General features: G+C 43.7%; 1 protein-coding gene across 1 annotated transcript in view; it reads right to left on the reverse strand.

Annotated features, from left to right (window-relative positions):
- Nucleotides 1–6703, reverse strand: part of MAP6 (microtubule associated protein 6) — a 75497-nt gene extending 68794 nt beyond the window's left edge. Inside the window, exon 1 of the mRNA XM_081798858.1 lies at nucleotides 5078–6703. Coding sequence (XP_081654984.1) covers nucleotides 5078–6003 — 926 coding nt within the window. The 5' untranslated portion in view covers nucleotides 6004–6703. The remainder of the gene's footprint in view (nucleotides 1–5077) is intronic.
- Nucleotides 6704–27978: the final 21275 nt, after the last annotated feature.

The raw sequence follows: 27978 nt of genomic DNA on the forward strand, positions 1-27978 counted from the left end.
CCACTTTTTGACTTGATTATTTGTTTTTTGGGTGTTGAGTTTGAGAAGTTCTTTATAGATCTTGGATACCAGCCCTTTATCTGTAGTGTCATTTGCAAATATCTTCTCCCATTCTGTGGGTTGCCTCTTTGTTTTGTTGACTGTAAAACAGAATTTCTGGGCAAGGCACATATGCATCAGTGTTTTTAAAGCTCTCCAGTGATTTCAATGTGCAGTCAAGGTGGAGGATCATTGCCCCGGGTGAAGGTTTGCTGCCTGTCCTCATTTGAACATTTACTTTTAGGACTACTCTAGTAGAGATTGGACTGTATCTTGATTAAGGCAGGCATAACTTCCTTATATAAAGGTTATAACTTATTCATCTGGTATCCCCAGCATCCTATCTGATACACAGCAGGGGCTTGGTGGTCATTTTCTGAAATAAATCCAACAAATTAAACTGAATGAAATGAATCAATGTGTGGGTGAATAAAATTTTCACCAAACTTTAAAAATTCTACTGGATTCTGCAAGCTTATATGGCACCTGGGCACAATGTTACGCTGTGAGAGGTATAGAGATGAACAAAATACAGCCCTTCTCTTCCAGTGTTTGTGATCCGGTGGAGGAGGCAGATACAGACAAAAGTATCTTATAGTCAAGCAGACAATGGGAGTGCACAGATATAAAAAGGGAATACAAGAAAAATTAGTTCTGAATGGCAGAACCTGGAAGGTATCCTTAAAGATTCAGTATCTGAGATTGGCCTTGAAGTATTGCTGAGACTTGCCCAGGAAGAAATTAGGGAAGTGGGCAGTTGCCCTAGAAGCATAGGGCAGTTTTGCCAGCAGAAGCCACCCACATCAGACGGGGCTTTCTCTAACCTTCATGGAAGACTGTAGGGCAGACACGAAAGGCTCCTTTTCTTTCTGATTTCCTTGTTACTGCTCTCATTTGTCAAGTATTTTGCCTCTGGTTTATTAATTCTACCTCCTGGTGGGGCGCCTGGGTGGCTCAGTTGGTTAAATGACTGCCTTCGGCTCAGGTCATGATCCTGGAGTCCCGGGATCGAGTACCGCATCGGGCTCCCTGCTCGGCAGGGAGTCTGCTTCTCCCTCTGACCCTCTTCCCTCTTGTGCTCTCTGTCTCTCATTCTCTCTCTCTCAAATAAATAAATAAAATCTTTAAAAAAAAATAATTCTACCTCCTGGTGCCTCAGCTGATTTCTTCCAGGAGAAGTTTCTCATTAGCATTTCTATGGGGAGCATCTGCCACCCCATCTATCCCTATTAACTGATGGCTAGGGCAATGGGACTGACTGAGAGGGGAATTTTAATCCCCTCGTCATGACTCATCTCTTTTCTAATTGAGAATGCTAGGTTTAAAGTCACAAGTGGCTGCCCAGCAAAATCCATCCTTAACGTTAAAAGTGGTAACAGAGACATGCTTCTCAATTTTATAACATCACCTATGTAAAATGAGTGTAATAAAAATGAATCAATTTCATGATGGTGAATAATGAAAGATATCTGAGATAGCACTTAATGCAAAAATCCCAAGCCAGTGTGGATATGTTATGAATTAGATGAACTGTTGAATTGGGAAGGTTTCTCAAAATCATAGTGTCAAAGGACATTTGATATTATGTACTGACTGTATATTGTAGGAGAAAAACTAATGACTATGTATATGTCTCTGCATGCTGACTGTATATTTTACATTATATACCAATATGTTAAGCTGATGGATTATGTGTCCTTTCTCTATTTAAGCCAACTGCTTGCATTGATGTCATGTGACAGATGTCACTTGGAAAGCCCATGAGATGAACCAGTCACCATGGTGTAAGCCACCATGATTTATGTAGAGTGGCAGAAGAAAAGGGTTTGTAAATCAAATTATCTTTGAAATGGAACCCAACCTGGCCTCTAACAAGGCAATGTAAGACTCATCTATGCCAGCCATGGGGCATACTTAGATTCAGGAGATATTTGGAATCATAGCAAGGAAAAGAATATGAGACAATAGGGAAGGAAATTCAATGTTCCAGATAAGCCTACAGTTCCCAGGCATTTTTTTTCTTTTTTCTTTTTTTCGTTTTTTTTAAGATTTTATTTATTTACTGGACAGAGAGAGACACAGCGAGAGAGGGAACACAAGCAGGGGGAGTGGGAGAGGGAGAAGCAGGCTTCCCGCCGAGCAGGGAGCCAGATGCGGGGCTCGATCCCAGGACCCTGGGATCACGACCTGAGCCAAAGGCAGTCGCTTAACGACTGAGCCACCCAGGCACCCCCATTTTTTTTTCTTTATGTGATATTTGATTAATTGATTATCTTATTTCTTCATGTCTACTTTCACCCAAAGTGCATTTCCCTATTATTGGTTAATTTTTCTTCTGAAACAAAAAACAATGTTAAATTTCTCATCAACTTTGTCATGCACTTAAATTGTCCATTAAGGAAATTGATGTCTCTTAGCAACACTCATTCTCTTAATGCTTCCAAACCCTTCAGATTACACAGCAAAATGGAACTGCTGGCCCCAAAGTCACATTCATAATTAAATTTTACAGAAGACCCAAATGAGAAAAAAAATTCTTTTGAGGTGCTCAGAGATTTTTTTTTTTTGACAGGTTGGTGGAGTTCTGATAGTCATTAAAAATAGTCATTCTCGCCAGCTGCAACAGCAGAGCCTTCCCCCATTCAATCCCATCACTTGCAGTATGAGTATAATACTAACTGTAAAGCCTGACATGCTTACTGTACAGTGAAGGTGGCGTTTTGGGGGAAGAGGCCATATAGAACAAAGGTGCAAGCCCATAAATTCGGAGTGGGTTGTATCTGAAGGTTAGGTCATCCCCTGACTGTCTAGCCAATTTTTCACGGACAAAGCAAGTCCTACTGACTTGGAAACATAAACTGAGTAGGATCACCAAAGGAGATTTGAGAATTTGGGATCTCTCTTGATTGGCATTGACTCTCTGGAGGTGAGGAGGGGTAGTTTCCTGGATGGTGGGTGTTAAGGTTCCACCTGACACGGGGTAGTAGAATGAGAGTAGGAAGATGAGGAGGCCAGATCAGAAATCTGTGATGTTGGGCCAATCTCAGGGTTCTCTGGGAATGAAGTAGGGCCTGCCTAGGAAACAAGAAAGCCATGGCAGAATCACAAAACTACATCTTGGCTTTGTTTTTTATGCCCTTTGCTTATTTGCTTCCTTCTTTTCTTTTTGGTCCTCCCTTGGTAGTAGCATAAAGATATTGTGCAAATGCTGCTCCTGATGGCTATGAACCAACGAAAAGGATCTTGCCCGACCCAAAGCCATAAAAAAAGTAGTGCACTCCTAGGGGACCACTGTGGTCGTGATAACAATAAACCAAGAGAGAAATGCCAAGTGAGAGGTGGGAAGATGGAGTAGGAGCCAAATGTTAGCTGCCCCTTCTCACTGGGAAATGCTTTCCAGAGTTAAAACCTGGGAGAGAGATGAATTTTGTCTTAAAAAGAGAGGATATCTATCTCTGTTATGCTTCCTTCAGCATATGAGGGAGTGGTTGTTACGTTCACTGGAGAAAGACATCAGTCTGATATGAAGCTACATACAGGGTCTTGGCAAAAGACACTAACTCAGCAGTCCTCCCAACCACAGTCTCCTGCAGGAAGGAGGCAACCGGCTGTGGCATTGATGACGGACCCCATAAGCCACATTTTGAACCCCTCTAGCTCAATTATTCATCTTGCACATCTGTTTCCCCAGAGATCCTAAAGCCCAATGTTACACATTCAGAGTCAAATGAGATCTCTTAGTTGCTTGATCTGGGTTGGAACATAAAGGGAGGATGGAGAGCTAAGCATTCAGAAATATATATTGGATGTACAAAGGGTGAGAAAGCAAGTTGAAAGGGCTGAGGCTGCAGCACAGGGAGAATTCTAGAAGGATGGAGAGAGGGAGAGGGAAGGGAAGAGGGAGGGAGGGAGAAAGATAAGGAGGGAGGGAGAAAGATAAGGAGGGAGGGAGAGAGAGAGAAAATGGATATGCGCTTTCTTGAAGCCATTCATTTACAAGGAATTTAAATGTGCTAAAGAGGGGGTTCTTGGTGGTAAAAGAATGAGCAACACAACTGGAGAACATAAAGGGAAAGGAAAAAGGAAATGCATCAATAGGAGAGAAGGCTGGAGGTATCTAGGAAGTGGAAATCAGAATAATGAGGCATCATGCACAAGACTGTAATGGCAGTAAGACATTCTCATCACCTACTATGTGCCAGACATAATTCTCCTCGGCCATCTCATTGTAATTCTCACAATATCTAGTGCAGTGTCTGACATAAAGTAGGTGCTCAAAATATGTTAAATATTAATATTTAATTGATAAATGAACGAGCAATTCTAAGAGAACGATCTATTACCAATTGCATCTTACACTTAAGAACCTTAGGCCCAGAAAGGTTAAGAACAGTGCTCAGTGTGTCACAGCTACTAAAAGGAGGAAGGAATCTGACTTCAAAGCCTGATGGTAGAAGGAGGGTGATCTAGAAGAGCCCTGCGGGGAATCAAGGAAAGGGTGTGGTGCTTGGATGTCTCCCAGGGACTGAGAGAGGGAGGGAAGAATGAAAGGCCAAGTGAACTGGGCTAGGGAGGAGGGGATTGGCCACTGGGAAAGCATTCTTCTAGGAGGACGGGGCCCCGCGGGAAAGCACCATGGCCCTGGGCCACAGCTGAGCCAGCGAGGGGCAGCGTCCAGGCTGATGCCGCTGGAGAAGTGGGTGGGGCGGAATGGCACCGCCTGTGAAGAAACTGCAAAAGGGTCTCTGTTGAGCAGGCAGGGATCTGAGGTGGGGCGGGGATGGGGGAACGTGGCCAAAATGGTAAAGGGAAAGACCTGGGCAGGCCGGAATAGAAAGTACTAACAGCCTTCACGTGAGAAAGAGCAGAAAGGAGTCAGCCCTGGAAGGGTGTCTGGGATGCGGCCGAGGAGAGGGTGTGGTCTGGAAGGGGAGGGGCTGCCTGTGAGGCCTGCGGTGCGGAGAATGAGCCCCGGGCGGCCTCCGCAAAAGGGTAAGGGTCACCTGCCCCGTCGCCTGAGCGGCGGCCCGCGTCTCACCTGTAGGAGCTGCCCGCCGCGCTCGCCACCTCCTCGCGGATTTGCCTGTTGAGGGCGTCCGCCGCTGCACGCCCCTTGCCAGCCTCGGGGCCCGCGGCCTGGACCGGGGCCTGCGCTGCGGGCAGCGGCATCTGCTCCGGCGCCTGTCCCTCGGCGCGACGCAGCATCCAGGCGGGCCCGGGCTTCTTGCGTGTGTCGCGCTCGTCCGCACCGGAGGGCTTTCCGGCTGCGGGGCCACCCGCTCCGCCAGGGGTCGCCTCCTGCTCCGCGGCCTCCGCGGCGGCCTGCGCCGGCCAGCGCTCCTGGCTCTGCGGCCCGCGCTTGGACGCCCCGAGAATCGGCCCCGAAGTCTGGGAGGACGCGGAGATCTGCACGGGCTTGGGGATCCACGGGTGGTCCCCGCGGCGCGGCAGCGGCCAGGCGCGGAAGTCCTTCTGGTACTGGGTCTCGCGCTCGAAGGGCGCGTCGGAAGGCTGGTACTCGCTGCGCGGCCGGCAGCTCGGCTCGGGCCGCTGCACCTTCCAGGCGCGGTAGTCCTGACGCATCACCGAGTCCGCGGGGCCTGCGCTGGAGGTGGAGCCGGAGCCCGGGCCGGGGCCGGGCCCGCTCCGGCCGGGGGCACCCGCCGCCTCGCGTTCGCCGCTAGGCCCGGGCGCCGGCCCCGTTGCCCGGGCAACTGCATCCAACTCGCCCTGGGCCGGCTGCGTCTCTATGGCGACCGCCCGCGCCGAGGGGGGCGCGTGCGCCGGCTGCGCCTGCTGCTGCGGCTGCGGCGGCGGCGGCGGCTGCGGCTGCGGCGGGGCGCTCGGGGCCTCGGTGGCCTCCGAGTACTTGGTGAAAACCAGCGGCACGGCGATGTCAGCCTTGTCCAGCTGGTTCCAGAAGCGGGCGATGCAGCAGGCCCGCGTGATGCACGGCCACGCCATGATGCTAGCTGCAAAGCTGGCCTGCCTTCCTTTTTGTGATTCTAAAGCAAGTCTCTAATCTTACTTCAGTCCCTCGGCCCTGGACCAAACTGGTTCCCTGTTTTTCCCTTGGTGGCCTGAGCTACCTCGCTCTCCTCTCTCAGGGAGCACCCAGGAAGGTCAAGCTATCGCTGAGATAAAGTCCGTAAAGTCCCCGGATTACCGGCTGCAAACGCCTCCGGGAGCCGCCTGCAAAGGTCTTGGGAGCGCAGTCTGCTGCGGGCACCGATGGGTGAGCCACACGGCGTCCCGGAGTCCCCGGGCGAGGGCGTCTGGGTCGCGCCCCTCCCTGCTGCGGCGGCGGCGCGCAGACCCCGGCCAAGCGAGGCGACGCGAGGCGAGGTGGCTGCGGGCTTAAGCCATGGCGTAGAGGAAGGGCCGAGCAGGGTGGCCTCAGGGGCCACGGACGAGGCTCTATTCTTCCTCTCCGAGGCGTCCCGTCGCAGCCAGCCACCTAGCAGGGCTCGGAGGCGATCACCTCCAGCGGAGACCGAGCATTGCTACAGCCGCTGCTCCCAATGATGCTGCAGCCACTGCCGCTGCCGTCTCTGCTGCAGGGAAGCGGCCCCACCCTTATCTACTGCTCGGCGGGGGGAAAAAATCCAGGCAAGACGCTGGGAGAAAGCGCGCTGCAGAAAAAAATCACCTGCTGTCGTCAGCGCGCGCTGCCGGGAACTCGCCCTCCCTCCCCCCCCCCCCCCCCGCGCCCCGCGCTCTGGCAGCTCCTCTCTCCTCGGCTCCTAGGCAACAGCAGAATCTGGGACCCAGGTGGGTTCCAGTCCCAGGCTGGTGACGGCTTGCTGTCCTTACACTGGTCCCTTCCCCTCCGGGAGCCTCAGGCTCCTCTTTTGTAAAATAGGGCCAATCATGGAGGAGGGGGGATTCAATTTTTAAAATATGAAGGATATCCCTAGTGAAATGTCTGTCCCAGAATAGACGCTTTTTAAAAAAGAAAGCTGGTGTTATTGGCCAGTTACTGGGCGGGATCTGAACTCAGTTTGGCTTGCTCCTGATCCAAGCCCCCCTTGTCAGTCATGCACAGACCTTGTTCGGATGTGTAGGGATGTGAGTCCCCAGGCTGGTGGGGCCCTGGCTGTTCCTTTATTAGAGGACCTTTGGGGGAAGGGTGTCTTAGAGCCTCCCAAGAACTACCCAGTCCCTATTCAACCCAGGGCCCATACTGGGGAGAGTCAGGGAAAAGAAAATTCTCGGAAGGGACCTAAGTGTGGAGGCTGGGGGGGGGGGGTGGAAAGGAAACAAGGGGACAGTGTCCTAGGACAGGGTAGGGCCTGATGCACAGGGAATTACTGGCATGTTCCTGACCCCCGGCTTTTGCCCTTCCCCTACCTAGGGGGCACAGCAGACTTTGGAGTCAGACAGGCTTGATTTGGATCTGGCACTGTGTCACTTGGGCAAGTTGGGTCATCCCTGGGCCTCAGTGGCCTCATTTGTAGAATGGAGGAAATAAGAGCTACCTCAAAGTGGTTTTGTGAAGAGAGTTAAGGACTCAGAGCAGAAGCTTTGAGTCAAGTCAAGTCCACAGTGATTCAAATTCTGGATTTACATTCCTTAGCTGTATGGCCATGGACATATCACTGCACCTTTCTGAGCTTTACTTTTATCTCTGAACAGGGGTACCAATTCTGGACTTGCGGGGTTGTTTTGAGAATTAAAATGAGATAATGCACTAAAAATGCTTACCACAACATCTGGCATGTAGCAATGGCTCGATGAATGGTAGCTATTAGTATTCAAAGGACCCATCCAGGAAAGCCTAGATGGAGCTTCCCAAGCAGGGCAGCCACTTGGATACCTTCTCCAGGAAAACCTCTTGTTTTTCCAACTACTTTTTTGGCCTCTCCTTGATGTCCCTCCATTTATGTTTCCTGCATTGTCTTCTACTCCTTATCCCTAGCAACATTCACTGATCTTCAGCTCTGTTTCTCTCCAAGATAGGCAGAGTTTTCAGCATCGAGTAAGCTGGGGTCATTGGTGTTTCTGGGGAAGAAAGTCATTTATGCGTTTAGATTGGGAACTGACCACAAGACACCGCTGGGTTTTTGGTGTTTTATAACCTTAGAGTCAAACAGGTTGAGAAGACAACTCTGATTAGTCAATTATCTGTTGAACTTCCTTCTACTTGGGTCTTTGTCTTTTTATGATTTGATTTGAGTTCCATAAATAAAATGATGCCTGGCAGTGTTTTCAAGTTATTAGGAGATACATTTCTACAAACAAGATAATCTGGTCTGACCCTCAATTCTGTAGAACTCTGTGGGATTTGGCTGATGTCTTTCCAATAATGATTTTCAAGGCAACTAGAAATTGGAGGAGGGAACTGTGTGTTCATTGAGACCTTACTCTTCTTTCATTTAGCAAGTCTCATCTCCTGATGCCCACTCTGTGCCCTGGGGACTGAGGAACACAAATGAATTCTAGCTCTGTGGGAGCCCTCAATTAGAGGGGTGTGTTATGGAGAACCAGAAGACAGACAAATAAATAATTAGCAAACAGTATGGTCTATGGTCAGCATAACAGAGGTTCATTCGCAACGTGCTGAATGAATGACTAAGGAGACTTCCTATTTAAAATTCATATTTAAAATCTGAAGGATACTTTAGTGAAATGTCTGTCCCAGAATAGACTCTCTTTAAAAAGAAAGCTGGTGTTATTGGCCAGTTACTGGGCGGGATTTGAACTCAGTTTGCCTGGCTCCTCATCCAAGCCCCCCTTTAACAAGTCTTGTCTCCTGATGCCCACTCTGCCCACTTCCTATCAGAAGTGTAAGTAAGAGAGTTCCAGGTCACTTTATCATCAATATCACCTTCTATATTCATTCTTTTGGATTTTTAAAATACATTCATTGGTACAACCTTATTGAACCATCCAATGGCCCAATAGGATTGATAAATCTAATGGTTATCAGTTAATGTGGCTTGCTCAGCATCCATTCTGATGACGACAGCACCTCATTATTTGGCTTTTGGGGACCACTCTTCTTACTTTCAGTTCATATGGTTTGGATGGGATTAACCCTACTTAACCCACCTTCCAGAGCTGACTATGTGACCCACACCTGTTTACCAGGGCATTGCATCCCCCTGGCCAAAGTGACTAGTTTAGTGATGGACATGTGATCCACATTGGAGCCGTTAGAGGAAATCCTAGACTTCAGCTGGAACTATCTGTAAGGAGCCACTCTCTTTTTTTACTGGAATTGCTAAAATGAGAGACCATGAGGATAGTGTTGTTAGTGATCATCTTTGCCATCACTGGGAGTTGGGTGTGGGGGGAGCTGCTTGCCCAAGGTTGAAGCAAATACAGAGAAAATCAGAAGAGGACACAGGATTCTGGTAATGTCTATGAAGACTGCAACTTGTTTCCCAAAGCCCATTCTCACCTTCTTCCCTTTAATAACAGAAGCCTCAAGGTTTTAGTTGGATTCTCAATCACCCAGCAAGAGACTTTGCAGCAAAGAGCAATCATATGAACTTCCAGGTCACTTTCTTAAAGAAAGATGAAGTGTTCAACTTCATCTTTCTCCCCTTCCCAAAGGGTAGAATGTGGACGTGGTAGAGGTGAATCATCATCTGGGTAGTTAAGATGACTATGACTTGGTGGTTAAGAACATTCCGGTGCCAGGATTTAACCCTAGGTAGGGAAGGGTAGCAGAACAAGATGGAAAAAACCTATCTTGGGTGACCTCATAGGATGGAGCTGCCTAACCGCCTCAAACCACTTGATTGCTCCTCGAATACTTTGTGAGAAAGGAAGAACACTTCTCTCTTGTTTGAACCACTGCTTTGAAGGTCTCTGTTTTAGTATACTAGTCATTTGAGCATTTGAATCTGGCCATGCTTAAAGTAACTTGAGGGATATGAAAACAGCATGGGACTAAAATACTGGAAAATAATATCATGTCTGATGGGAGGGAGTGAACAGATTTCAAGTATCCTAAAGTCCTTATTGTTTGTAAGGAGAGTAGAGGTACTGATTAACTTATTAACAAAAGTGTTTATCGACTTCAAAATGTACATTAAAAGAAAGAAAAGGGGATATGGAAAACTTCATTAAGACCAGAAAAAGAGTAAAAATAAGCAAAGGAACACACATGGCAAATAGCAAATACAATATAAAGTGATATAAATATTTCCAAATATATTAGTGATTGGAGTAAATGTAAATAATCAAAATTTCCAGTTAAAAGATAGAGAATGTCAGATTAGAGAAAAACACAAAACAAAGCAAAATGCAACTATACACTGTTTTTATTAAAACATACTGACAAATACAGGGCACCTGGGTGGCTCAGTCAGTTAAGCTTCCGACTCTTGGTATCGACTCAGGTCACGATCTCAGGGTGGTGCACTCAGCACGGACTCTGTTTGAGATTTTTGCCCTTCCCCCCACTTGGGTGTGCTCTCTTTCTCTCAAATAAATAAATCTTAAAAAAAAACATACTGAGGGGTGCCTGGGTGGCTCAGTTGTTAAGCGTCTGCCTCCAGCTCAGGTCATGATCCCAGGGTTCTGGGATCGAGCCCCACATCGGGCTCCGGGCTCCGCGGGAAGCCTGCTTCTCCCTCTCCCACTCCCCCTGCTTGTGTTCCCTCTCTTGCTGTGTCTCTCTCTGTCAAATAAATAAATAAAATCTTAAAAAAAAAAATACTGACACATAAACATGGGGGAAAACATGATGGGAAAAGATCTAGTAGAAAAATACTATAACCAAAAGAAAGCTGTACAATTACATTACTATCAGGCAAAATTGGTCTTAAAACAAAAAGCATTACTGAGGATAAAAATGTTCATCACAGGGGCGCCTGGCTGACTCAGTTGGTGGAGCGTGTGACTCTTGATCTCGGGGTCGTGAGTTCAAGCCCCATGTTGAGTGTGAAGATTACTTAAAAATAAAATCTTAAAAAAAAAGATCATCACATAAAAATAGAAGAAACAATTCACCCGAAATATATGGTATGGTTTGCATCTAACAATATAGCGTCAAAATATATGAAGCAAAACTTGGTAGAATTTTAAGAAGAAATGCACAAATTCATCATCATCGTTAGATTTTTTTTTAAGCACATCTAAATAACTGGTAAAACAAACACATAAATTGTTGTTAGGAACGTAAAAGATTTCAACAATTAATAAAGTGGATCTAATGGACCCTGCATCCAACAATTAGAGAATATTCATTCTTTCCAAACTTATAAGGAATGTATAAAAATTGACCACGTACTAGGCCACAAAGCAAATATAAACAAATACCAAAGACAGACAAATCCCTTTTTCTGGTGACAGTACAACGATATTAGGAACCAATAACATAAGATAGTCACAAACCTCTACATATTTAGGAATTAAACAAGGAAAAAAATGCTTCAAAATTGATTCACAAGTTTAAAAAGAAATTATACTGGATACTAGAGAATAATCAGAGCTGAAAGGAAATGAAAACATTGTATATCAACATTTATGAGCTACAGCTAAAAACAATATTCACAGAGAAATGTGTAACCTAAATACATACTTTAGAAACAAAAATGAGTAAAAATACACTGATAAACTCAAGAAGTGAGAGAGAGTACGGAACAAACCAAAGCAAGCAGAAGGGGAAAAAATATAAAGAAAATAGCAGGGTAATTAAATATCAAACAACCACACGTTTGGGACCGTGAAAAATTCCAAAGAGTTCTTCCTTAACATAGATAAAATCTCTGACAGACTTATCCAGAAACAAAAACAAACAATTAATTTTAGGATTGTAAAGAAAGACAGTTGTAGATACAGCAGATGATTGGCAAATACTAAGAATTACTTTCTGCTAATAAATTTCCAAAACCTTATGGGGTAGCTAACTTCCAGGATGGCCTACAATGGTCTTGACTTCCTGGTGGCCTAGCTTTGTGAAGTCCTCCCCCACACTGACTAGAGCTGACCTGTGTAACCAGTAGGATCTCGTGAAAATGATTGCATGTGACTTTCACAATGAGGTCAGAAAATTCATTGTGGTTTCCACTTGGCTCTCTCTTGGATTTCTCACTCTGGGGCAGCCAGCTGCCATCCTGTGAGGATACCCAAGCAATGCCATGGAGAGCTCCACGTGGTGAGGGACTGAGGCCTCCTGCTATCCACCGTGTGAGTGACCCAAATTAGAAGTGGATCTTCTAGGGGCACCTGGGTGGCTCAGTCGTTAAGTGTCTGCCTTCGGCTCAGGTCATGATCCCTGAGGGTCCTGGGATCGAGCCCCGCACAGGGCTCCCTGCTTGGCGGGAAGCCTGCTTCTCCCTCTCCCACTCCCCCTGCTTGTGTTCCCTCTCTTGCTGTGTATCTCTCTGTCAAATAAATAAATAAAATCTTAAAAAAAAAAAAAGAAGTGGATCTTCTAGACCCACTCAAATGTTCAAATGACTGCCACCCTGGCTGACATCTTGGCCACAACTTCATATGAGACCCTGAACCAAAAATACACCCACTAGTCATTCCTGACCAGGTATCCAGGAATCTGACCCATAGAAACAATGTGAGATTAAGAAATATTTCTTGTTATTGAAAGTGCTAAGTTTGGGGGTAATTTATTTTAAATAGACTTTGTTTACATATTTATTTTAAATAGACTACTTTTTAGAGAAGTTTTAGGTTCACAGCAAGATTGAGCAGAAACTGCAGAGTTCCCATATGCCCCTCCTCCTGCAACCACACAGCTTCCCCCACTATAACACCCTATGCTAGAACGTTACATTTATGATTGATGAGCCCACACTGACACCACATCACCCAAAGTCCGTAGTCTACATTAGGGTTTACTCTTGGTATTTTACCTTCTATGGGTTTTGACAAATGTGTAATAACATGTATCCACCATTATAGTATTATACAAAATCATTGTACTGCCTAAAAAATCCTCTCCGCTCTGCAGATTCATCCCTCCCTCCCTCTAACCTCTGGCAACCATTCATCTTCTTAATGTCTCCATGGTTTTGCCTTTCCCAGAATATCCTACAATTGCAAGCATACTGTATGGAACCTTTTCAGATTGGCTTCTTTCACTTAGTAATGTACATTTAAGCTTCCTCCATGTCTTTACATGGCTTGATGGCTCATTTCTTTTTGGCACTAAGCAATATTTCATTGGATATACCACAGTTAATGTATCCATTCACTCACTGAGGGATATCCTGGCTTCCAATTTCCGGAAAATATAAATAAAACCGCTATAAACATCCGTGTGCAAGTGTTTGTACTGACATAGATTTTCAGCTCATTTGAGTAAATACGAAGGAGCATGATTACTGCATCATATGATAAGACTATATTTAGTTTTGTAAGAAACCACCAAACTGACTTCCAAAGTACCATTTGCGTTCCCAGCAGCAGTGAGTGAGAGTTCTTATTGCTCTATATCCTCACCAGTATTTGGTGAAGCCAGTGTGCCAGATTTTGGCCATTCTAATAGGTGTGTAGTAGTATCTCATTGTTTTTTCAATTTGCATATACCTAATGACATATGATGTGGGGCATCTTTTCTTATGTGATTTACCATTTGTACATCTTGTTTGGTGAAGTATCTGCTCAGGTCCTCTGCCTATTTTTAAATCAGATTGTTCATTTTCTTATTGGGAGTTTTAAGAGTTCTTACTCTAACAAACTGAGGGTTCTAGAGGGGAGGGGGGTGGGAGGATGGGTTAGCCTGGTGATGGGTATTAAAGAGGGCACGTTCTGCACAGGGCACTGGGTGTTATATGCAAACAATGAATCATGGAACACTACATCAAAAACTAATGATGTAATGTATGGTGATTAACATAACATAATAAAAAAAAAAGAGTTCTTACTCTATTTTGGGTAATACTCCTTTATCAGATATGCCTTTTGCAAATATTTTCTCCTAGTCTGTGGCTTGTCTTCTCATTCTCTTGATAGTGTTTTTGCAGAGCAGAAGTGTTTGATTTAATTTAATTTAATTTGATTTTTAAAAAGATTTTATTTATTTCTTTGAGAGAGAGAAAGCACATGCACACGAGGAGCGGGGAGGGGCAGAGGGAGAGGAGAAGTAGGCTCCCCACTGAGCAGGGAGCCTGACCTGGGGCTCCATCCCAGGACCCTTGGGATCATAACCTGAGCCAAAGGCAGATACTTAACAAACTGAACCACCCAGGCACCCTGGAAGTGTTTAATTTTAAGTGAAATCCAGCTTATCAATTTTTTCTTTAATGGATTGTGCCTTTGGTGTTGCATCTAAAAAGTCACTGCCATACCCAGGGTCATGTAGATTTTCTCCTATGTTATCTTTGAGGAGTTTTATAGTTTCATGTTTTACATATAGATCTATGATCATTAAGTTTTGTGAAAGGCTAATACCTAGATCCTTTTTTTAAAGTCATGTGGATATCTAGTTATTCCAGCACCATTTGTCGAAAAGACTATCTTTTTTTCACTGTGTTGCCTTGCTCCTTTGTCAAAGATCAGTTGACTGTATTCATGTAGGTCTATTCTTGAGTACTCTATTTTGTCTTATTGATCTATTTGCCTCTTCCTTCACTCGTGCTACGCTGTCCTGATTACTGTAGCTTTATAGTAAGTCTTGAAGTCAGGTAGCATCAGTCCTCCAACTTTGTTCTTCTCTTTCAATATTGTGTTGGCTATTGCGGGTCTTTTGACTCTCTGTATAAACTTTAGAATAAGTTTATCAATATCCACAAAATAACTTCCTGGAATTTTCATTGGAATTGCATTGAAGTTCGGGGGTGATTTCTTATGTGGCAAGAGGCAACTAACACTCAGGGAAATAAGTAAATCTTAGGAAAAAATATCTTACTAAAACTGATTTAAGAAGGAGTAGAACACCTGAATATTTCAATAAGTTGAATCAGTAGTTAAAAATATACCTACAAAGGAAAACCAAACAAGATGAAACAAACTATGTGATCTATTTGATTTTACAGGTGAGTCTCACAAAACTTTCATAGACCAATGTGTATGTTATGTAAATTATTCCATTCAACAGAAAAAAGGGGAAAACTTCCCATTCCAGTTTAAAAAGCCAATATAATAGATGTACAGAGACAAACTAGACAAGAATAATATGAAGAAGAAGAAATTATAAGTCAATCATAGATATAAAAATCTTAAATGAAATGTTAGCAAACAATTCAGAATTATACCTAAAAATCATGATTTATCAATATTAAGTTATGTTTATCCAAGAATGAACACTGGTTTAATAACAGAAAATCTGTAGATATCATACTACATGCTAACGGATTCCATAGAAATATCACACAACCATCTCACATAGATGTATTTTGAAAAACTTGATAAAAGTTGACACCCTTTAATTAATTTTAAAAGTTCTTTGCAAGGTAGAACTTACTAGTATGTTAAAGGATATATACCAAAAACCTACTAGAAATAGTGTATTTTAGGGTGAAATGCTAGAAGCCTTCCCTCTATCTTCAGGAACACAACCAGGGGAGAGTTGATCCCAGTCATAAAGGTTGGATAGGAAGGTCAAATGCATTCGGATTTCCAGTTATGAAGCTAGGTGAGATTTAGAGTCAAATACCTTAGTGCTTTTACTATGACTGGTATGACCACAGAAACAGGGATTATACCAAAATCATGAAATCATCATATCCTGGAATCAAAATAAAAGAATGAGAATCTTAGAATCATATTTGGAGTCCTAGAATCTCAGAATAATAGAATGATACAGTCCTAGAATCCTGAATAAATGAACGTTAAAATTCCTTGAGTCTGGGAATAATTTAATATGTTTCTGAACCTTTTTTTTTTTTTTTTACTTATTGTTGCAGGCTAAAAAAATTCTTCCTTATATTGAGCCAAAATAGGAATTCTTGCAATTTCCATCTTGCCTTGAGACCACATATTACAGCATTTTAAAGTCATATTAAAAAAAACAACTGTTGTATCCCCTGATCTTCTCTTCTCAGGATAAATATTCCCAATTTCTTCATTTAGTATAATACTTAAATATTGTACTAAAGCCAGATACTTTGAGATTCTATAGCTCTCCTGTTACTCATCAAATTTTCATCCATGAGTTTTAACAACTATTGATGGCTGTTGCCTGAGACAATTATTACTATGATGTTTGCCAAATAAGTGATTTTCTAACTCCATTATTCCTTCTACATTTATTCGTTGGCATCATTGTTTATACCAGAATGGATTCATGAATTCTTACTTTTTTCAATGGCTGTAATCCATTACTATCACTTCTTATTTTGATGCTCAAGCTGTTCCATTGTTTTCTCAGTGGGAGCCCCTTGGTGATGGCTCTGAAGCTCCCTTATATAAAATGACGCAGGCACATGTAAGTTCCACAGTGAACACACACCCTGCCTTCCTTCCTCCAATGTTACCACCATGTGGAAGACGGTGTGCATACATGTTTCTGCACATTTATTAATACACATGTACCTACATGTGTATTTAGCAATAAATAAATAAATTCATGCATATTAAACATTTATGATTTGACTTTTTTTTATGAATGGTGTCAAACTTTATGAAACCTTTACAATGTGCTTTTTCCCCTAGTCAATAGGAGTTTGAGATTCATTCATGTTGGTACACCTAGAACTAGTTAGGCCATCTTAACTGCTCTCTAGCAGTCTGTTGTATGATAAACCACTTAAAAAAAAATCTATTCTTCCACTGATGAATAGTTAGATTGTTTCAACTCTTTAGGTATTACAAATAGTACAACATATTTTTCCTTATGTGTGTCTCCACAGCTCATGTGACAGCATTTCTCTAGGGTTAATAACCCAAAAGTAAAATATCTAGGCCATACAATATATGCCTCTTCCAATATATGTAAAACAACTTGCTTTCCAAAGTGGTTGTGCCAATTCACACACCCACATATGATATGTGAGAGTTCTTGTTTCTCAGCATCCTCACTGATATTTGGAATGACTAGACTTTTAAACTTTTTCCACCCTGGTGAGTGTAAACATTAAATTTGAATACAAGTGAGGTTAAGTATCTTTTCATGTACTTATTGCCCTATTGGACTTTTTGTATATTTCCTGTTCATATCCTTTGCCCATTTCTCTGTTAGGTTGTTTAAAGAATTATTATTATTATTTTTTAAAGATTTTATTTATTTATTTGACAGAGAGAGACACAGTGAGAGAGGGAACACAAGCAGGGGGAGTGGGAGAGGGAGAAGCAGGCTTCCCGCGGAGCCCGGAGCCCGATGTGGGGCTCGATCCCAGAACCCTGGGATCATGACCTGAGCCAAAGGCAGATGCTTAAGGACTGAGCCACCCAGGTGCCCCTAAAGAATTATTTTACATGAATCCTTTAAATATCCTGCACATTAATCACTCATGGCTTCTATGTATTGCCAAGATCTTCTCCAAGTGTGTGGCTTATCTTTTAACGTTGTTTATAGTATATTTTGACACACAGAGGTTTAAAATTTTAATGTATTTAAACATATTAACCAAAGTTTATGCTTTTTGCATCTTTAAGAACTCTTCCCTACTCTGTTAGTTATAAGAATATTCTCCTTTACCGCCTTTAAGAAGTTTTCATCTATTTTCAATCTATTTTTTGTGCACCATGTAAAGTTGTGTGGCAGACTACCCTTCTGCCCAACTTACAATACGCCCAAGTTATTTCAATGCAAGTCCACCTTTCCTGACTTCCTTGTGGCCAGAGGTGTTCACTGAGGTGTAAGCAGAAGACCTTGAGAGATTTCTGGGAAAACATTGACTTAAGGGTGTTTTCCCTTCCACTTCCCTTTTTTCTTCTATTACTTCTCTTCTGAAAAATAGACAGAGGCTAGAGGTGAATCACCCTTTTGCCACCATGAGGTGACAATCTTAAAGACAGAAATAGCAAGCTAAAGATTGTAAAGGAACAGAGAGAAAGAACCTGGAGCAGGGGCGCCTGAGTGGCTCAGTCAGTGGAGCATCTCACTCCTGGTTTTGGCTTCAGTCATGGTCTTGGGTCATGATCTTGGGATCCTGGGATTGAGCTCCGCACCAGGCTCGGACAGAGCTCAGGGCCAGGCTCGGAGCTCAGCAGGGAGTCTGCTTGGGATTCTCTCCCTCTCCCTCTGCCCCTCCCCTGACTCATGAAGATGCATGTGTGCCTTTGCACTCTTTATACCTCCCTCCCTCCCTCTCTCTCTCATGAATAACGAACAGAAAGAAGAAAGAAGAAAGAAAGAAAGAAAGAAAAAGAAAGAAAGAAAGAAGAAAGAAAGAAAGAAAGAAAGAAAGAAAAAGAACGAACCTGGACCATTAATGACATTATGGGGCTGCTACACCAGTCTGCCTCTGGACTTTGTTGTTGACTTTTAATTTTTGTGATTTTTTTTTCTTTTGTTCATATTTATAAATCTTTTTATGAGAGAAAAGAAATCCATTTTTGGTTAGGCCACTTTTGGGTGGTTTGTAGCAGAACGCAAATCTTAATACAGAAAAGGACCTAGGTTTTTCTCCACATAAACACCCAATTCTGTTTTGTTTTGTTTTTAATTTGAGAGAGTACAGTTGACACACAATGTTACATTAGTTTCAGGTGTACAACATTGTGATTCCACATCTCTATATGTTATGCTGTGCTCACCACAACTGTAGTACCTTCTGTCACCATACGACACTGTAACAGCCAATTCTTTAAGCATGTTTGAAGTTTATCTTTTCCTCACTGATTGATAGTGCTTCTTCCAGTAGATAACAAGTTTTCATATGTATGTGGATGTGTTTTTAAACTTTATATTCTGTTTTATTAGTCTTTGTTACTCTATGCCGATATTATAGTCTAAAATTATTGTAGGTCTCAATATTTGGTAAGCAAATCTCTCTTCTTCCTCTTATTTTAGGTTGTCATCCATATGTTCACAAATATTTTTTGAGCACCTACTAGGGGCCAGGCACTGTTCCAGACTCTGGGGCACGGAATTGAACAAAATAGATAAACATCTCTATTGTCATGGAGCTTACATTGCATTGGAAGTCTTGCTCTTCATCCTTCCATATTAACCTTTGAATCAGCTTGTCAAATTCTTTGAAAACTTTTATGAAAACAAAAAGTCTTATGAAATGTTTTCTGGAATAGCATTGAACTTATTTAGTATTTAAGAGGAACTTCCATTGTGGGGATTTTAAGAATTTCTACTCATAAAGAGATGGTAAAACTCTCTTGTTTATTCAGTTCTTTTATGTTCTTTTGTAACGGTTTTTGTTGTAACAGGAAATGACATATATTTTCCTTTTTATTTTTAAATAATTATAAACTTAGAAGAAGTTGCAAAAACACTACCGAGAGGCCCCTGTAGCCACCACCTCGCTTCTCCCAGTGGTAACATCTCAAATATGTACAGTACATTGTCAAAACAAGGAATTTTACATTAAGACCATACAATTAACTAGCCTGCAGACCTTACTTGGATTTCACCTGTTTTTGGATGCACTCATTTTTGAATATGCCTTCATGCATAGTTCTACGACATCTTATCACATATATAGATTTGTATAAGCACCACTACAATCAAAATACAGGACTCTTCTATCACCACAAAGGATCTCTCTCTTGTTACCTCTTCATTATCACACCCTTCCCTGATTTCCCTGGTTTCCTTTGCAGCCACTAATCCATTCGCCATCTCTGAGTTTTTGACATTTTAGAACATCATATAGATGGAATCATATTGTGTGTAAGCTTTTCCTCTCAGCATAATTGCCTTAAGAGCCACCCAAATTGTTGCATTTATCAACACTTTGTTCCTTTCTATTGCTGAGTATTATTCAATTGTGTAGATAAACTTCATTTTGTTTAACTATTCACCCATGGAAGGACATTTGGGTTGTTTCCAGTTTGGGGATATTACAAATAAAGTTGCTGTGAACACGCATGTAAAGTTTTTCTGTGAACACATTTTCACTTCTTTAGGATAAGTGCTCAGGAGCCATTTAAGTGTATATTTAACTCGATAAGAAACTGCCATCTACTTTCCAGAATGGCTCCATCATTTTGCATTCTTACCGGCAGTGGAGGAAAGATCCAGCTCTGTACTTCCTCGCCAGTATTTGGTATTATCATTTCTTTTTTATTTTTAATCCATTCTGATACGCGTGTAATGATATCTCATCATGGTTTTAATTTAGCATTACCCTAATGGCTACTGATGTTGAACATCTTTTCATGTGCTTCTTTGAACTGACATATTTTTAAACTACATCTTTTATTATAGTTATACACAACAGGACTGTTGAATTTTTGCATGTATTGATCTCTATCAACCATACTCAACTTTCTAATTAGTTTCAATAGTTTATAGATTTATCGTTCACAAAAATGACAGTTTTATCTTCTTCTTTCTGATTTATATCTCTCATTTCTTCCTCTTTCCCAGTTGCTCCTAATGTACCTCTAGAATTACTGTTCCCGGCTTTCATGGGAACATTTCCAGTATCTTACCATTAAGGATGATGTTGACTTTTGGCACAAAATATTTAGAAACTATCCATTTGCTCCGATTTTACTAAGAAATTTTTTAAACATCAAGAATAGATGGTGAGGGGCGCCTGGGTGGCTCAGTCATTGAGTGTCTGCCTTTGGCTCAGGTCATGATCCTAGGGTCCTGGGATCAAGCCCTGCGTCGGGCTCCCTGCTCTGTGGGAAGCCTGCTTCTCCCTCTCCCACTGCCCCTACCTGTGTTCCCTCTCTAGCTGTGTCTCTCTCTGTCAAATAAATAAATAAATCTTAAAAAAAAAAGAATAGATGGTGAATTTATCAAATGTCTTTTCAGTCTCTTCAGATATGATATGTCTTTTTCACTTTGATCTTTCAACATATGTAATTATCATATAGCTTATTACTATCACACCATTCTTGGCTTTTTTGGTATAACGTCAATTTGGTTGTGGTGTGTTGTTCTTTTAAAGTGCTTCAGAATTTTATTTACTAAAATTTTAAAGATTTTTTTTTAATGAATACTTACAAAACAGCTTGGTCTGTTTCCTTTTTGCTGTGCCTTTTGTTCAGAGTTGCCACCAATGCTATGATGACTCTACAAAAAGCATTTGGATGCTTTCCTTTTCTGTGCACTGTAATGGTTTAAATGGAATTGGAGTTAACCCTTTCCTGATGACTTGAGATAACTCACCTGTGAATCATCTACACCTGGGGCTATTGGAGGTGGGGGGAGTTCTTTGCCTACCTGCCAGAAGGGTCATGTCATTCCCCTGCTTGAGACTCTTCAATGGCTTCCCACTGATCTTGGAATAAAATCCTACTCCTTGCCATGACCTTCAAGGCCCTGCATGACCTGGTTCCGGTCTGTTAACACCTCCTCTCATATAGTCTCCTGCTGTTCACTGCACTCCACCCACATCTGCCCCCTTTCTGTTGCTGAAACACACCAGGCTCTTTCCAGCCCAGGAAGCTTTGCACTTGCTGGTTTCTCTGCCTGGAATATTCTTTCAGCTCTTATATTGAATGGCTTATTCTCATCCTTCAGGTCTTGCTTAATAACACATCTTCAAACATGCCCTCCCTCCCCATCTTCTCTAGTGTGAGGTCCCTTAGTTCTCTTTCATCATTCTATGTATTTCCTTACTGTATCACTCATTATGCTCTGTAATTATCTTGTTAACTTTGTACTTGCCTATTGTCTGCTATGCTATGTGGAAGCACCCCACTGTTGACTGTGAACTCCTTTGAGTTCCCCCAGAAACTTGCTTGTCTTATTCAATACTGTTTCGATTCCCTAGAACTGTGCTTGGCACATAGCAGACAGCCAAACAAGTACAAAATATTGTTGACTGAATGAATCAATCAGAGGACCAGTGGAGGGGATCCTGGGAAGAATAGGAGTACTATTGTCAGAAAAGAGGTAAGGGATCAGCTAGGGTGGAGTTTAGGTTTGTACTGGTTTAGTTTTACATGACAGCAAAGAGCCAAGTGGAAAGCTCTGATAGGTATTTGGAGATATAAGAATGGGGTGAACTGGAGAGGATTACAAATGTAGATTTGAGAGTTTTCCTTAACCATCTGTTAGTGCACTCAATCACTCACCCACTGATTCACATGTCTCGTCATTCATCTGTCCATGCACCCATATATTCATTCATGGATTCAGACCACAGACTTTTGAGTGAACCATGACGAAAATCATGAACCATGCCCTGGGTTCCAGGGATACATTGGCCAATAGACAGTCTGTCCTCAAGGAGTGTAAGTCTGGAGGGGATGGGAGAGTAGTGGACGTAAAATAATAAGACCATTATTAGCATATTAGACTATTATAGCATAAGCACTGCTATGACGTGGTCACAAGTGCATTATACAGAGCATGGTTGAAAACACATGGGTGAAAACGAAGAATTTAATCTTGAGGGCATGACAGAAATTAGGGAGGATTGGAGAGGAGGTGCTAACAGGAGCTGATAAGCAAAGGAAGAGGTGTGTCAGGGTGATAGAAGGAGAAAGAGGAGAGAAATTATATCACAGTAAAAAAACTTAGGCTTTAGAGTCAGAGTGGCTGCACTTTGAATCCCAACCCTACTTCTTTCCAGTTGGGTAGTTTTGGAGAAATGATTTATCCTCTCTGGGCCTCAGTTTTCTCCCTGGAAAGTAGATACTAACCTCAAAGCTATGTAGAGTAGATCCTGCGAGATACATAGTAGGCACTCATAGATAATGGTTGAATGGTGGTGATGATGGTGGTATTGGTGATGGTGTTGGTGTTGAGGATGTTGGTGTTGATGGTGATGGTGGTGGTGTTGATGATAGTGGTGATGATGGTGTCGATGACGGTGATGGTGGTGGTGGTGATGGTGTCAGGGATGGTGGTGTCGATGACGGTGATGGTGGTGGTGGTGATGGTAACCGGAAGACAGTTTAGAAACCTTACTTCTTGCTTGTTGAGCAGTATTTGACTCAGATTTCTTGAGACATTGTCCCTGGAATTGAGGAATCCACATCAAGTTTTGGTGGAGAGTGGAAGGGTGGACCAAGTTTGTGTTACCATCTTTTATAAGATGACTGCAGGTTTGAGAGAAGCTGGATACTAGCCATCTGCTTTCTGCAAGGAAAATGCATTAGCCACAATCCATTATATTGGTTTGCTGACTCAAAGTCTTTCATGATGACTGCGTAATTAAGTAATTACATTTTTTTGTATCTTAAAAGATATGTCTTTGTGCTGGGCTTAAATGTAGGGTCAAGTGCAGTGGTCAGGGGAAGCAGTGTTTATTTAGAATCAACGTTCACTTGATGAATATGGGGGACTGTGGCTTGAAACTTGACCAAGAGGATCCACATTCTGCTTTCTACCCCTCTGCAGAGTGGTGGAGCACTGAAGGTACTGAAAGTGGAGAAGGGGGAGCAGAGCCTGTCAGGAAAAGAGAAATATATCTGTCAGGTAGGCCTTAGAGGGTGATAGGGTCACCTGCTTAAAGCACCCAGCACTGTGCCCAACATACATCAGCTATGTGGTAAATAGATCTCTCACCCCTTTTCCCCATCAGATTGGCATCCTGGTGCCCTGGTGACAAAGATCACCTGAAAAGGGAAGGAAGCCAGGCCATGGGTGGCCAAACTAAGTGACTGGTCAGATTGTGGGTTCAGAAATAGCTAGAGAGAAGGAAATTACTCTTTATCAAGTGCCTACAGACTGCCAAGCATTGGCTAGTGGCTTCATGTTTGATCCTCATGAGGATCATGAGTTAGTATTATTCAGCTCATTCTGCAAATGAGGAAAGAAGTGACTTGCCCCCAGTCATGAAACTAATTCAAAATTGAGCCAACATATGAATCCAGGCCTTTCTGATCCCAAAGCCTCCACTTATCATGATACAGCCCTATGAGGTTGTAACAATGGGGAAATGGGGTATTAAAAATGAGACTGAGGTGTGGGAGAGCCAACAGCTCTGCTCTCTTGCCACTTAGTCTGCTTAGGGCCTTCAGTTCTTCAAGGAGCCAAACTTCAAGAGATCTAGGTCTGAGGGGCGCCTGGGTGGCTCAGCCAGTTATGGGTCTGTCTTCGGTTCAGGTCATGATCTCAGGATCCTGGGATTGAGCCCCGTGTTGGGCTCCCTGCTCAGTGGGGGTCCTCCTTCTCCCTCTCCCTCTGCCCCTCCCCGCTGCTCATGTGCACATGTTGTATCTCAAATAAATAAATAAAATCTTCAAAAAAAAAAAAAGAGAGAGAGAGAGAGACAGAGAGCTAGGTCTGAGACAGAACACAAGGAGTGAGGGCAGGGTGAGCAGAAGGTGTAAGGTGGAGGCAGGGGATGCTCAGAATTTCCCAGATCTCCTCCCCACCCAAAGCCTCTTTCCTCCTTGTTTTCACCACTCTTTGGCACAGCAGGGGTGGCCTTGATGCCTCTGTGTGTGTGTGTGTGTGTCTGTGTCTGTGTGTGCGCTGCTGGGAGCCCTCTGACCCCATGGGGCCACCCAGCTCAGCTGCAAGCTCAGCCCTAAGCTCTTTGGAGGCCCAAGCCTCTTTGCAGAGATCGAGGGCTATTTTAATGGTCTCATGGCTTCATGGCTTGGGGCCCCTGAGCTTTTCAAGAGCTTACACAAATATTTAAGCCCTGGGAGGAAAAATACATTGACTCCAAAATGTGAGCAGAAAAACAGCAAAATCAAAATTAACAAATGCTGAATTAAAATGTCTACAAATGCAGTATTATGCCAAGCAGTCATGGGCAACCCAAACCAATTCTTACGTTGTTATAATAAATACAATTAAGTTCAAGTTACAAACCAAAATGAATAATTTGCTCTTCACAAAACTCGAAATTACAGAAATCCTTTTCAAAATGTTTACTGCAGTACATGGTATTTGATGCAGGAGAAATTTATGACGCTTGTCATGATGAGGATGCGTCTCTAACCTGTAAAGGCCTGAGAAGGACTTGGCTGGCCTTGCAGTGCAGGGTCCCTTTGGGTCACAGAGGGGGCCGAAGGAAGCTGCCGCCAGTCTCTTGGTGGAACTGGGGATCACAATTCAGTAGGCTGGGACGTGCCCGGGGGCCATCTGCCATCAACAGCTGTGGTCTGTCCTCTGCTCTGCCTGAATCAGGAGAGCAACACGCTCTGATGCGCTTCTAACAACGCCCCCTGGCGGCTGCTTGTGGAGAAGGAGCTGACTGGGGTCATCCTGGAGGCAGAAAGACCAGGGAGGAAGCTGGAGCCGGGTCCAGTGAAGAGGTGATGGGGGTCTCTGGGCCGCACCAGGGGCAGTGGAGACAGAGAAAGAAGATGGATTTGAGAGATGTGCCTCAGGTAGAAATGACAAGACTGTCTAAATAACTGGATGTGGAAAGAAGGAGGAGGAAGAGTCCTGGGTAGCCTCAGAGTCCTGGAGGGGTGGGTGGTGGTGCCAGTGGTGGCCAGGGAATGTGGGAGGAGCACATGTTTGGTAGATGGTGATGTCAGTTCACATCATGCAAACATACTGGGCTTGAAGGGCTTGTGGGATGTCCAAAGGAAACCATCCAGGATGCAAAGTGACATGCTGGCTTCACCAGGTGGGCACTAAGTGAAGACACAGATGAGGGCACCCAGCCAAGAGGATCATAAAGCAGAGCCCTTTCATCTGGGGCTTTCCCCTACTACACCACCCACTAATTTCATGCACCAAACCTCTGTTGATGTTCATAGGCTGGTGGAGAATGAGACATGGATGAGGGGAGCTGTGCTGTGAGGTGGAAGGGTTCCCCATCTCAAGTGCTGTGGGTCTCTGCTTCTGCCTGGTGGGTGTGGTGGGGATATAGCAAGCCTCGTGGTAGAGGTGGCATTTGAATGGAATCTGGAAGGCTGGGTGGGATACATATGGGAGTCATTCTAGCACAGAGAGGAGCAGGCTAGCTCATGAAGCCCCATTTTTTTTTAATTTTGGAGAGAGGGGGAGGAGCAGAGGGAGAAGGAGAGGGAGAATCTTAAGCAGGCTCCACACCCAGCATGGAGCCAGACATGGGGCTCAATCTCACGACCCCAAAATCAAGAGTCAGACACTTAACTGACTGAGTCACTCAGGTGCCCCTGGAGCCCAGATTATTAGCTAAGGGTTTTGCCATGGTTGTTGGGGAGAGCAAGAGAAAAGAAAAAGTTCAGAACCAAGACTTACTGAACCTCTGCAAGGGGCTGTGTTAGTTTCCTATCTCTACTGTAACAAATTGCCACAGATTTGGTGGTTTACAACACAAGGGTATTCTCTTGCAGTTCTACAAGTCAGAGGCCTGAAATCAGTCTCACTAGGCTAAAATCAGGGCATCGATCGGCAAGATGTGTTCCTTCTGGAGGTCCCAAGGGGGGACCTGCTATCTTTGCTTTTTCAGCTCCTTGTGGCTGTCCATGTTCCTTGGCTTATGGACCTTCCTCTGTGTTCCAAGTTCATTACAGCCTGTGTCTCCATCATTACCTCTCCTTCTCCTGGGACACTCACCCCTGCCTCCCTCCTACAAGGACCCTTGTGGTCATATTGGGTCCAAGTGGATAATACAGAATAATCCAGGATAATCACAAACTCCTTAATAATCACACCTGCATGGTCCCTTTGGCCACATGCACAGTATCTGGTGGTGAGGCTGTTGTCATCTTTGGGGGCCATTATTCATCCAGTAGTGCCCAGAGTGTGCGTCATCACCAGAACACGGACAGCCACACTCAGACCCTGGGAGCCTGTCTGGTCCAAGGCCCCGGCTTTCCATCCCTATTCCTGTCTGCCTTTGCTGACTTTCCTGTACAGAATCTGGCCACTGCCCCAGAGCTCAGAGACTGCTTAGTTTCTAACTAAATTATCTTTCAACAATGAGGCAGACAAGGTTGGGGACAGTCGGGATGAACAGAGCTAAATGGGTTCTTTGCAGCAGGACTTCTCAGAGCCTTTACCATGCCGTGTACTCTGACTCTCTAAATTCAATTCATCATGAAACTTTTCTGAAAGAGTAACGTTCCACAGAACACAGTTTGGGCAGTGCTGCATAGACCAGGCTAATTCCTGAGGTGTTCAGCTTGAAGAAAAGAAGCCTCAGGGGAGTAGGTCTTCCTTTAGCTCTCAGAAAAGCTAAGTGGGGAGGAGAAAGCCTTAGTTCCACATTCCTTTATTCGATAAATGCACCTCGTAAGTGCTAGGGGCTGGATATAGATTGGTGAATTATATAACCATGTTTCCTGCCCGAAAGGAGCTTACCACTATGTAATAGATAAACGTAAAAGATTATTACCTTTGGTTTATTTATTTTTAAAATGTAAAAGATTATTGATTTCAATACTACCCATTGAGATAAGGGCTGTGGAGGAAACATCCAGAACACAAGGAGAGGGAATAATATGTGGTGTTCAAAGAAGGTGTCATTTAACCAAGACCTGAAGGCGAAGGACACAGGAATACAGAGGCTGGGGAGGGAACACTCCAGGCAGAGAGGACAGCATGAGTAGAGGCCCCCAGGGGACAGGGGATGGCATAGTTAAGGGAGTGAAAGGATGAAAGGAGAGCAGTGTGGCTACATCACAGGCAGAGGGATGGAGAAGAGAAGTTTGGCCGGAGAAGCTGCTGGAGAGACCAGATCACATAGGTACTTGGGGGCTAAGGTGAAGAGTTTGGAAGGCATCCTGTAGTTGCTAAGCAGGGAATTTGCATAATAACAACAACAACGACAACATTGAAGATTTGTCTGTAAGAGGCCGGAGGGCAAATCCTGCTCCTGCCTTGTTTCCAGGGACCAGAGTGCCTGGTAAATAGTACATGCGCACCCAACAACCACCTGCTGAGTGAAGAAACCAAGAAGAGAAGGAGGAACATCAGCCCACAGGCTAGTGCAGTGGTGCCTGCAGGGGACGGTCTGGGAGGCGCAGAATGGAGATGGGACACGTAAGGGGGAGGTGTTTCGGAACTAGATGTGATAGGAGTTGCTGATGGGTGAAGGTGAGGGGCCAGCT

This window comes from Leptonychotes weddellii, chromosome 11 (genome assembly GCF_054177405.1).
Source record: "Leptonychotes weddellii isolate Sample4059 chromosome 11, ASM5417740v2, whole genome shotgun sequence".
Lineage (NCBI taxonomy): Eukaryota > Metazoa > Chordata > Mammalia > Carnivora > Phocidae > Leptonychotes > Leptonychotes weddellii.